The 13139-nt window shown below is 41.2% G+C and overlaps 1 protein-coding gene across 1 annotated transcript in view; it reads left to right on the top strand.

Annotated features, from left to right (window-relative positions):
• LOC104949637 (glutaminase kidney isoform, mitochondrial-like) overlaps positions 1-8546 on the top strand; it is a 36499-nt gene extending 27953 nt beyond the window's left edge. Inside the window, exons 13-15 of the mRNA XM_010776026.1 lie at positions 5823-5884; positions 6572-6648; positions 7470-8546. Coding sequence (XP_010774328.1) covers positions 5823-5884; positions 6572-6648; positions 7470-7537 — 207 coding nt within the window. The 3' untranslated portion in view covers positions 7538-8546. The remainder of the gene's footprint in view (positions 1-5822; positions 5885-6571; positions 6649-7469) is intronic.
• Positions 8547-13139: the final 4593 nt, after the last annotated feature.

Below are 13139 nucleotides of genomic sequence, written 5' to 3'. Positions count from 1 at the left end.
TATACTGTTTTTCATCAATATATTATAGGTCTCAGATATATATACAAAACATGTCTCTGAAGTGTTTGGCTGAAATACCAAACGGATCATCGTAGCATCCCATAATCCCCTCTGTTTCAGCCCTGTTCCAAAATGGCTGATTATGTATCTGTAGCTTTAAATGCTAATGAGCCGCCCGCCCCCTATGGAAGTGATTGGTTTAAAAAAACAAAACAAAAAAACAATGGTGCTCTAGGAGGAGATTCAGGTGATAAGGTGGGCGGGTGTTACCTTGGTTGGTTATTGGTTAATGGTTGATCAACCCAAAAAACATTGTGACATCGCAAAGTTGCCAAAATGCTCATTTTCAGACTGAAAACTGAAACTGAAACTTTCCCAATCTCTTAACAGAGGGGACACATATTTATGTTTAAAAGACCTTTAAGGAGAAACATGCAGCAGTTGAAGGTGATATTACTCATTCCTATCTTCCTTTTTTTGTGGATAATACACCTTCAGAAGGGAAAAAAAATAGTATATCAATTTGAAGTAATCAAATTGAGTTAGATTTTTTTTTTTATATTCTGCGAACTAACACAGCACATATTCAGGGTTCTCAAAAAAAAGTTCTCAAACTCTTAATCTGTAAATTCTCCTACTTTCTTTCCATATTCATGATTTCCTGTACTTCTGAATGTCTGTTGTGGCCGCTGTACATAGCTATCAGGTGCGTCTGTAGCAGAGCAGGATGTGTGTTTAATACACTTCAGACGTTCCGTAATTATAATTGTGCCTCCTACGGGAGATAGAGAAACTTGCAAATAATGTCAGCAGCTGCCTCAGATCTACTGTGACTGGTGGGGGGGGAGTTACTCTGTTTCTTGAAACTGTACACACTGTGTGGTGTTTGACCTGAGCTCAGTCATAGCTGCCTAATTCCATGACGCCGTGTTACTTCTCTCTCATGGTTTGTGAAGGTTTTTCTTTTTTTGTTATGTCATAGACTTCGGTCTTGTTTCTGACTTGCTCATGATACAAAGCATTCAAAAAACCTCTGTCATCTCAACTCATCGATTCCTTATCTAGTAGCTGTGTTTTTTTTATGTACACATGCACAAGAATCTTCAGGAAATAATGCATGTATGTACTTGATTAAATTAAGAGGACAATGAGCTTGCATGAAAGTTGTGCATACATGCTTATGTCACATAATGGCATAATCCAGTTGTTTCCAAGCATTTGGAAGAAATGTTTGACTGTACAAAAATAGTTCCAACAAACTATTAATTGACATCGAAGAAGGGCGCGTGCAGACTTTGGCATGTCGTTTAATTAATTAAAAAAACTGGCTGTGTGTAGGGCTGTAACGATACACTAATCTCACGATACGATACACGATATTGAGCTCACGATACGATATATATCACGATATTCAGCCAACGATACGATTCGATATAATTCGATACACTTGCATCATTTTCTGAAAGANTACAGCGTTGCAAAAACTAAGAAGTCTTATGGAAAACATTTCATGGTTATAACTAAAGAGTCTTTGAAAACACAATGAGATGTTAGGAGTTTTATTGAGTTTTTAAACTTTAACTTTTGGCTATGAGATGCTGATTGAAACCGTTTGGTTACGATCTGCAGTTAACAAGGGCATTTCCGTTTTTTGCCGGATGGGAGGGAGGGCTCTGTCCACAGCTTGCTGCTTGTATTGCTCCCTCGATCTGATAGGGAGCGGAGCCTCGGTTTAGCTTGCGAGGGTGGTACAAGACGGAGTCTCCACTCCGGTCGACGGGATGGTTGGGGATTGGCGATATTCCTCCGGCGTAGAGAAGACCCTCTCCAGGTTGTAATGTTTTGCGCATTTCCTGACGGCTTTCGCACTCCCTGCGAGGACAGACAGGACACCTGGCGGTCTGTGGTATGCGTCAGGAATGGCTTCGTACAGCGCACTGGCTCGGCTGGCTGACGTAACCGCTCTTCATGCAAAGCGAACGGGGGGGAATGGGCAGCGAGCAGAGTGCCAGGCGGAACACGGGGGATTTGAATGGGAGTTAATGTATCGATACCCGCGGCTGAAATATCGATACTTTCTCGGGAAACAAAATATCGATATATATCGCAGGATCGATTAAATTGCACAGCCCTAGCTGTGTGATCAACCCGTTTTTTCTCTTGTCCACAGGTGGATTAAGAATGGCACTTCAAAATGTAGACATTCCATATTATGTGATCAAATGCTGCACAAGCAGAGTGTCATTATATATAGCCTGCTTCATTGTGGATCAGTTATTTTATCATGAATAGGTCATAGAGATGAATACCGGCTGCAGTATTTGAGAACGGGTCCAAGAGTAGCTCTTTTTTCACTCTCAATCGCCTCGGGAGAAGTTTTAACCTTTGTTTTCTTTATGTACTGACCTTCTTTCTGTGATTTTAAGACCATCAGTCGTGTAGGTTCCCTGGTTTTGCTGCTGCAGTACAAAGTCATTTAGCACAACATCTAAAACACACATACCACACACCATATTTGATCCAATCACAGCTGATTATCTTCCCTCTAAATCAGAAGCGTAGAGCAGCCTGATGCTGCTTTGCAACAATCTTATTACTTGAAGTTTTGAATGTCTCACTCCTCAAACTGTGATTATTCCTCTGTACAATCAAACTCATGACAGAAGGCTTTTGAATGCGGTTTCCAGTATTTCCATTGAAATCCTCAGATTGTTATGGTTCACGACATGTATTTAATGTTTTTCTTTTTTTCTCTGTAACTTTTCACTCTCCCTCTTGCATGCATATTTTGTATGATTTGATGAATGTGTTGTCAATACCATGTAATCATTACGGTTGAAGTGCATTTGATTACCTTCCACATGTCTTTATTTATGTTGACTTGTGTCAGAGACATACATTTTTACTTGTGACATGGAAATTGCATAATTTATAAACTACCATTGCAATTTGCTGACTTTGGAATTGTTAATCCTCTAATATTTCTATTTAGATATTTATAAATATGCAGTTTTACAAGTGGATCCTATGCCAAAGACAAATTCCTGAAAAGTATTCTAAGAAATACGAATATAGAAAATGTGAAAGTTGTTCCATGGGTTTTAATAATCTCCTGAAAAGTAGAAGTAGAAGAGGCCGTACAGTTCCAAGCTCATTTTGTCAAAAATGTTCTATGTTTTGATTTCTTTTCAAAGTCCACATGGTTGTAATTGTTTGTGTAAAGTCTCCATAAACTCCATGAACTGTCCGTCTGTTGAGGAGGAGACATGGGGTGTTTCTCGAGGACGCTTGCTTGGTAGCACATGTCTTCCGATTCACTTGCTTCAGAAGCGAGGCAAGAATCCTTCCTAGCCTCGGAAAATGAAGAATTGTGGAACAGGCTAACAGGTGTGCGTCATATGCGAGGCCCCGCCTTAAATGGAGCGCGATTTCCGCCAAAGATTTGGAAATTGGTCCGTGTGCAAAGCATTGTGGGGATTTTAATACCGGAGTCTACACATGTGCAGCTTCAAAATTTCTCAAAACGAAGTACGCCGGCCTCGGTAGAATTCAAAGTATGCTGGACATTGGAACAGTCCTTCGGCGGCACTCGATAACGTAGCATGCTTGAAATAGTGGCTCTGGAGCATCCTTCCTCGACATTGAGAAACACCCATGAACTCCCTTCACTGTTTCTTTCAGTGAGATCAACCAGCAGACATGACAGGGACCATGGGCTTTTCAAGACTTTGTGTCCCTTGTATCAAATCTAATAATAAAACATTATTAAATATCATTTCTGTGTTCCGTAACTGATCTTGAAGATCAGCAAACATTGTCGCGGTCTGTAGTTTGACACTTTTAGTTACAAACAAACTGAATCATAGTATCAGCAGGGGTTTATTTTGTGATCAGTGTTACCAAAAAAAACGACCAAATCAAAGGCAGCTGTGTGCCACTTAGAAACAGGCTTTCCCCCTGCTAGTCTATAGAACATTTAAGCACCGTACCATCTGGTGCTAACCAGCTGTTTCCTGTCCAGTGGTTTTACATGACCATCCACTCATCTCAGTTAGCAGAAACTTAGAAACATGTTGTGTCTTCAGAATGGAACAGTCACTTTTGCTTGGTACATTTATTTTTTTACAGATGCTGGTCATAAGCTTTTACATGTCATACCTCCCATACATAGCTTAACTAATTGCAATACTTTTAAATGTTTAAAGGGGATCAATAGTTTTAACTCTGCTCAGTCACTGTAGTTGGGTAAAAAAAAAAAACATGTCTCAGGAATGATTATGCAACGTGGCTTTCTTTTTGCACATACTGATTCTACGGACAGTTTTTTGTTTTATAAAAGACCACCTAATACATAAAGACACATGAAGTGCAAGAACTCTGACTAAGCGAGCCAAAACTCCTAATAGAGTTCACAGAGCACCTAGATGACCAAACAATGAAATATGTCAGTTTAGATATTATTAATATATAGTATGTTATAGCTGTAAACAGTTGGTAAATATGAAGAGTTTAAACATGATGTAAAGCTGCGACCAAAAAAAAAAAAAAACAGGCACTTTTTATGACATGTCTATAATGCATCATAAAGATACCTATAATGCATTATTAAGAGCCCTTTATCATTACGGTTACTGGCACTCATGAATGTTCATTATGCTTTATAACAACAATAAAACATTTTATAATGACTCATATGGTCAAGTATCATAATACTTTATAATCATCATAATGCAATACACACACGGTTATAATGCATTGTAATCATCAGTTTTTTTTTATTAATTATAATATAATTACAAGGTACATCAAGTGGTCATTGTTGCTTCAAAGTAAAAATTAATTAATTTCTTCCATATAATACATTTCAGTTTTAAGACAAACACAATAAGCACATAAGATAACTTATGATCACATTCTAACGCATTACACGTGAGTATTTAAAAAGAGAAAGGAAGATGTTTGTACCATCGGTGCAGAAAACACTACTTCATTTCAAAGTGTGTCACCGTGGGGTTCACATCTGATCATAAAAACTCTATATAATACAAATTATTAAGTTAATTCTAATTTCCTTTCATATTAAACCATGATATTACACTCTAATAATGTATCAATACTCACATGTATGTTTCCTCATGTTTTCAACTCAAGTGTTGCTTGTAGGAAATGTTTCCTGTTTTATGGTAAGTGTGTGTGTGTGTGTGTGTGTGTGTGTGTGTGTGTGTGTGTGTGTGTGTGTGTGTGTGTGTGTGTGTGTGTGTGTGTGTATTCACTTTCATAAAATCAGCATCAACAAATCCCTTTTTTTAAAACACCCAAAAACTCATTGATTCTGCTGACGAGTATTGTGTGTGTGTGTGTGTGTGTGTGTGTGTGTGTGTGTGTGTGTGTGTGGAATTCTCTTTCATAAAATCAGCATCAACAAATCCCTTTTTTAAAAACTCATTGATTCTGCTGACGAGTATTGTGTGTGTAAATACTGTAATAAATGAGCCAAATGTTGCATTAGACGACATAACTAAATCACATTCTCCAACTGGCTAATGAAAATACTCATGCGTACCGAATGTAGTTCTAAAAAAGGGTATGGTCAGGGACTCTGACATTTCTGAAATATATATTTTTTTTCATGGGATTTGTTGATGATAATAAAAATAGCCTCCTTAAAGTTTAGTACGAGAATAAATCACACTGAAACTGAATTCCCCTCAATGCTGCTAAGAAATGAGATGTTTAACATTAGTCACATGACAACAGAAGTGTAGTGTTTCCATCAGTGACTGTCTGACGTCTCTGTAATCGTCCTCTCTGTGTCTCTGCAGGTGAAGTCTGTCATCAACCTGCTGTTTGCTGCCTACACCGGGGACGTCTCTGCTATGAGGAGGTGAACAGCTCTCACTCTTTACATTTACTCACTTCCCCTTAATCGCCCAGTGGAGTCCATTCCAAACTATTTCTATAGATGTTTTCCTAATGCTCACAAAGAAAGAAAGATGGAGATAATCCTCCCAGAGAGGACATCTTGCCTCTTCTACCTGGAAGAATTACTCAGATATTTGACTTAAAGGGGCCATATTCTGCTCATGTTCAGGTTCATATCAGTCTTTAGTGTCTCTACTGGGACATGTCTCCATGCTTTAATGTTCAAAAAGCTCTTTATTCTTCTCATACTGCCTGTGCTGCAGCTCCTCTTTTCACCCTCTGTCTGAAACCAGAGCCCAGTCTGCTCTGATCGGTTAGCTGGCTGGCTCTGTGGTCAAACGCTTAGAGATGTCCCGCCCCTTAACCTTAGTCACGTACAATGTGTCGGAGCGCTAGCCAATAGAAGCGTGAGTGTTACATAGTGATGTCACTATGGTACAGATGTAAACAAAGGAGTCCAATGGAGACATTTCAGGCAGGGGGGGGGAGAAGAAACTCCCCCTGGAGGGAACACAGGGATCTTAGCCTTTGCAGACCATTTACATGCACAAAAACCTATAACAGACTATAGGAAAGAGAAGACCCCAAAAGTATAATATGGCCTCTTTAAATGTCCTTACAGGGTAAATAATAGAACTTTTGTGTGTAGGTTTGCGCTGTCGTCTGTAGACATGGAGCAGAGAGACTACGACTCGAGGACGGCTCTGCATGTGGCAGCAGCTGAAGGTACGGAGAGTCAACATGTTCACAAACACCGCTGTACAGCGTGCATTAACATCTGACACTGACAAAAGTATGTCAACATATTTTCTTTAATTTTGGTCTGTGGGCAAGTGAGAACAAATGTAAATAATTTTCCCCCTTCGTATATAACTTCAGAACAGGTCTAAGACCTTGAGTGTTTTTTCTAGGATCATTTTCAAATGTGGAAAATATGAAAAAAGATTTAGCAGGTGTCATTATTCAGCATATTTTGTTAGTGTGAGATTAAGCCACAATGACCACACCACTATCAGATACAGGTTATTTTTAATTTCTCCATGCACAAAATAGGTATGGTGTTTTGGAAACATGTGGTAAAATGACTGTCATGTCTTTAAGGTTCTTTGTATAATGCGGGGCAGTGGTGCAGTTCAGCCTCTTGTGGCCAATATTAGTATTACAACAATAATAGTAACAAAAAACAATCCTGACAAAACCAAACACCTTTTTTTTGGTACTTATTCTTACGTGAAAACATAGGAGAGGAAACTGTTCAAATCAGATTCAGGGAACTGATTATCAGAAATCATCAGGCCATGGCATTGTATCCAAATATGAGAAATTTAATTGCTAATGCATACATTTATATTTTATTCTTGGGCAATGCAGTGTCTTGTGGTGTCAGATTTGGTGAAAGGACCTTAGCTATTTCAACACGACAGAAAAGTAATGTTCAGTCATCACGTATACTGTAACACTTGGCTGTCCTCATCATTACTTTCAGAGAGGTTATATAATATATTTATATATTAGTATTTAATATTCTGTCTTCTGCTGTGCTTCAGGACACACAGAGGTGGTGCGCTTCCTCCTGGAGGCCTGCAAGGTGAACCCCGTCTCCAGAGACAGGTGAGTGCTGACCCCCAATCTCTAAGAACCTACCGTTGGATAATCGCTGCAGTGATGAATATGTTTCAGCTGGAACACGTTGTGTAACCCCAGCTGATGTGATGAGTCACTTCTACAACATGTCGGAAGACATGTCCTGTGATCAGGGGAAAGGATGTTCATCAGTTTCAGAAGGGTCAAATGATTGGCCTGCATCAAGCAAAGAAAATAACTAAGGATATTGCTGAAACGACTCAAATCTGGTTAAGAACTGTCCAACGCATTATTAAAACCAAAACAATGAATCCAGATTGACCCTGTTCCAGAGCGATGGGCGCACCAGGGTCAGAAGAGAGGCGGCAAAGTGATGCACCCATCATGCCTTGTGCCTAGGGGTGCTGCAATTAATCAGGTCGAGGTTCAGCTACGTTCCCAAAGAATGAGGTCAGCTGACCACCTGAATATCCTGAACGACCAGGTCTTTCCTTCAATGGAGTGTTTCTTCCCTGATGGCACGGACATATTCCAAGATTACAATGCCAGGATTCAAGAGGCTCACATTGTGTTGAGTGGTTCAGGAAGCAGGAAACATCCTTTACACATGGATCGGCCTCCAGAGTCCAGACCTCAGTCCCATTGTGAGTCTTTGGGATGTTCTGGAGAAAACTTAGCGCAGCGGTGCAACTCTCCCATCGTCTATAAAGATCTTGGTGGAAAATTAATGCAACTCTGGACAGAAATACATTTTGTGACATATAAGCTTATCGAAATGATGCCACGGCAACTGAGTGCCGTACTCAAAGCTGAAGGCGGTCCAACCAAATATTATAGTGTGCAACTTGTTTTTGGACATAGTATGTCGACATTTCAGAAGAAAAGACATAGTATAGTGTTAGAAAAATATCACGCGACACAAGGTTGAGAATCAATGATCAGGTAACTAATTTATTCTTGCAAGAAGGAGCAGAGTTAAATCACATACAAAGGATCTGGGTTAACTCACACACATGAGGTATGTTGCTCAAAGGAGCAGCAAAAAACCTCAGGCTTATATAGTCCAAAACACGGAGATAACAACAAAGTTGTAAATCGAGGTGGCGCTAATATCAGCCGCGAGTGTCGGAAAGTCGGGTCATCTGCAACGTCTTCTGGAAAGAGTCACGTACTTCCTTCACGCCTTGTCTCATAAATATCAACAACCTGAAATGCCCTACCTCCTCCTATCAGAAGAAGAGGCAGCTGCAAGGTCATACACAGTCTCAGTCACACACAGTATCAGTGCATTAAAACAACGCAAAGAGTGGAGAAAACAGTATTTCTCCAACATCTCCCCCCTGTTTATACTACGTAGAACTAACTAACATAGAACTTGGAAAATACAAATGATTATAAAGATTAAAAATTCATATACAAAATTACCCAAACGGCTGAGGTAGGTAGATTGTATATTGTTGATTGTACATGTTTTAATGTAATCTGAATGGATGCCATGGCCTAATTCCTTCTCTGTACATCGTCAGTTTCTATCACTCAGACCCGTTACTGTTTCCCTGCTAACGTCCACTCTTTAAATTCTACTGGGCTCTGTTCATGGAACATCGGACATGATATTTCAGTCGCTGTTCACAAAATGAATCTTTGATTAGGTCGAACATCCAGAAAGAAGTCAAGAAGCCGATTTGTTGACAACACAATCGATATCACGTGCTCGCCGAAGTGTCTTATACTCTATCAAGCAATGGATCAAATCCGCCTTTTGATCCTAGGTCAAGCGAAAGCCGCAACACTGGATTTTGGCACACCTCAAAATACTGCATACGAATTCGATATCCCGTAAAGAATGATCAAAAACCCTTTTTGATATCTTCATATTATTACGCCAAGTACGACGTCGTTCCTAAGAACCTTCTCTATCTTTGTCTTTATTAGCAGAATAGTCCTCTACGGATTTCCCACGGGTCAACTCTCGTATCTTGTTCATCTTTCTAATTTTTTTCACCGGTTTTATTTATGCTGAGGAATTCCCTCCAAGCTCGACATCTCCTTACGGTTTTGACTAACTAACGTAACCTCTTGTTTACATTGTCCTTACCTTTTTTCCTCCTTCTCTCCTAAAGTAATCCCGATACTACACCAATCGACTTCGGTTCCTTATCTTCCTTCCCTGTTCTGCTTCTCTAATCTCTCCTCTGTTTCTCGGAACTCTCCCCCCCCCCCCCCCCCCCCCCCATATTATCGTACTAGCCTCTTTCCGCGTTTTTAGATTGAGTCGTTTTCTTCTTTAGTACTGCTACTCCTAAAACGCACATCTAAATATTAATATAGGATTAGCAGGAGGATAAGCTCTTTGACCTCTTTTGACTGCTAGTACGCACTATAAGTCTGCGGCGGTTGGGAGAGGAAGGCATAGAGGAGAGGACGAACCTGGACGACAACTACGTCCTCATTCTATCTACTTTTGGTACGTGATCGAGTTGTGGGGCACCCCCTAGAGGAGCTAGGGGACCGGAGGACGAGCAGGTTGGGAGACAGGGTGGCTGAGGGCGATGGACCGGTGGGTGAGGCGGGTTTGGTTGGTGGAGGTGTGTGGCTGGGAGTAAGAGGGCGCGTCTCTTGTCGGCCGATACTCCCTTCTTGGTCGTTGTGTGCCAGTCCATTATGTAAGTCTTACCGGGCAATAAGGCAATACTTATGATAAGTCCGCCCTTTACACTGACTATACAAGATTCCCCCCGTTAGAATTTCGGACCTTGCAGCCACTTTACCGTTTGTTTTCTTTTTTTCTTTGTTTCTCGTCTGACGGGCCAAAAATTGCTTCGCGTACTTAGATCTTACTAATCTGAATGATACATACAAGACGAACTTTAACGAAAAGGCTCCACTAGTTTCCTCCCATACCTGCTCGGCCAACGCGCCTTCCTTGCCTGCTCTCACCCGGCTCCCGTGCTCCACACCCGTGGCTCGTCGCACCTCCTGCCCCTCTCCTTTTAAGGGCATTCCCTTTCAACGAAAAACACACCGTTTACACTGTAACACCTCTCGTGACGGGTCCGATCCCGGGCCGGTGTCCTTCCCTTGCGTTCGCTGACCCACCTCGTCCGGCCTACTGATCTCGTTCACGTAGACGGTTTTAGTCCAGTACATAATGTTGTGTGTTGTATCTGGGCTTGTCTACTTTTTCCAATTGCAATATCTTTCAGTTGTTGTCATTTGTCTGATGTTGTTGGTTCTATTTGGGTCTTAGTTCTTTTACGTACTGGATTCTGTTTTACTGAGTCTGGAAGCTGCCGCGACTGTGTCCTCGTTCAAGTCTATTGCACAGATAGTTCGAGTAGGCGTACTCCTGTCACCTCTGAAAATCTTAATCGAGTATGTCTCATCTTAATTAAGACCGGGAGTGCGATCTCTTTAGGTAACAATGTAATTTTCAATTAGCCGCTTATCTAGCATTGGTCAATCGTTTTTGGGAAACAAGTCTCCCCCCCCGTCGGTCTACATTTTTACGCTAATACTGCAGTCCCATGAGCGAGTTGAATGTAGCCCCCTTTTTTATCCTGGTCACCGTAAATGGGAGTGGTCACCTGTGGTATCGAGCTCGGTACGGGTAAACAATGTTCGGGTCATTATCGGGTCGAGGTACGTTCATGTCCGTAACGTGTTATCAGAAAAATCTAGGACTGAGATTTATTGAGTGCGGGTCAAGGCATGATAAACAATGTTTTTTTGTTTGGATAATACAGGGTCGATCTGTAAATCGTACGTACCGGATGCAAAATATGTTGGTTTAGATGATAGCTACCTCGTACATGATGAAAATTTAGGTCGATGTGTGACGGTCATCTCTATCTACCCTTGGTGTACTGACATAGCGGGTCTTTGACTCTTGTCTCGACGAAGGTTCCTGTCTGGACTGCTGTAAGGGAAGTGGTCTACGGTCTGTATTGCTACATACAACTGCGCAAGTACATATATCTTAGACTACGTCTTTATTACGTTGTCCGGACCATACAGACATCACTGTGTCTGCGTTGACGAGTTCCGCGTCGTACCGGCGGACGTGTGAATAGTCGTGTCCGTCGTCTTGATTTAGCGTTATTGTCTCGTACGTTTGACCCGCCTTTCCCTTCTGTCAATTGTCAAATTGGTCTGTCGTTGATACGACTATAAGTACAATGTACAGCAAACGTGTTTGTTACCTTTTTTAATCTCCCCTACCATTGTAGTGTTTTGTTGGATAATGTGTATTTCTAAACTAGGATAGTGAAACCTACGTCATAGTTGAGGAATTCTTCTCACCGACCAGACATTCACACGTCGTGTGTGATGTCCTGCTGGGTTAAAGGCTGTCCCTTCGCGCTTTCCCGTTTACCTTTCCGATTCTTTCGTCGCGTTTCTGTACCTGTCCTGTCTACTGGGTTAATATAAACTTTTATACCTCTGTGTAACTAGCTACTGTAGGATTTTCATGTACGTTCGGTTACGTGGACTGTTTCTTTTCATATGACCTTCTTCTTCAACACATGGTGTCTTATTTCTCCCAAACCCTTCTCATGTCTTCCGTTTAAACATATGGGTTTACTATCCCCTCGTACCCAACCTGGTGCGGTGTGTCACTTACCCACCTGCATTATGTCTTCTATAAGTTGCGGATACCGAATGTTATGATGAGTTTTTTTTTTTTTTACACAAGCGTAAGACACACACGTGACATCATATTGCGGAGTCCCTGGTCAAGTCTGGTTTCTCTCCATTTCTTATGGACTCGGGGTCATAGCGGCAAAGTCACGTGTAAACGTACCTGAAATAACTGATTTATTTACACTCCCTTAATTTATAACAGATTGCTTAGTATACTGTACATGGTTTTACCTAACTTCAAAAAGGGGTTGATCCTTAGGTCTACGCTAACTGTCACCGATTTCGTACTGTTTAGTGTATTAGGGTGCAAACCTTGAGGCTTTTTAGATAAATATGCTATTACTCGTGTATGAAACACTTATTTTAATTAAAGTCCTAAACTCCGCATAAACCTATGGTCAATTTCTGCTGTAACAAGAATAGTAGGTGTCAGTGCGACTCGGCCCCAACTATCTTTCTTTATTACCATGTCATTTTCGATTTGGATTTCTTCTACTACCGTCTCTGTCCCTTTTGGGTACCTACTCTCGATCACGATCTCCCGACGGCTGGAAAACCCTTTCACCTATTCCTTCTGGATAATAGACGACTCAATTTTGGTAAACATTCTCTCCTGCTCCCATTACTCACTTTTGTGTCGTCTTATATTACGTTTTTACAACTCTTCTTTTCTAGTGTTACAAATAACAGGGAGACGTGATCCTTCCATGGACTGAGGTGTGTCTGTCACTTTGGCCTCTCACCACAAGTGGTCTCGCTATTTCCTCTTCTCGACCGTGAGCGGGTTCACCCATCCCAGCGATGGTTCGTGAGGACAGCATGTGGGCTGACGGGTCAATCTCAACGCCTTTCTGGTAAGGACCTATGTGAGACTGGACTTCGACAAATTGGCATGGATTTCTGTCTTTGCAGCGGGAGGTGACACCACTTAGACCTGATGTTTCCTCCCACTAGGCATACTCTATATCAAACGTGAACAGGGTTTGGTC

This window comes from Notothenia coriiceps, unplaced genomic scaffold (genome assembly GCF_000735185.1).
Source record: "Notothenia coriiceps isolate Sejong01 unplaced genomic scaffold, NC01 NC01_scaffold00016673, whole genome shotgun sequence".
In the NCBI taxonomy this organism is placed as follows: domain Eukaryota; kingdom Metazoa; phylum Chordata; class Actinopteri; order Perciformes; family Nototheniidae; genus Notothenia; species Notothenia coriiceps.
Note: the sequence above shows the minus strand (reverse complement) of the source record. Positions and strands in the feature narration are given on the sequence as shown.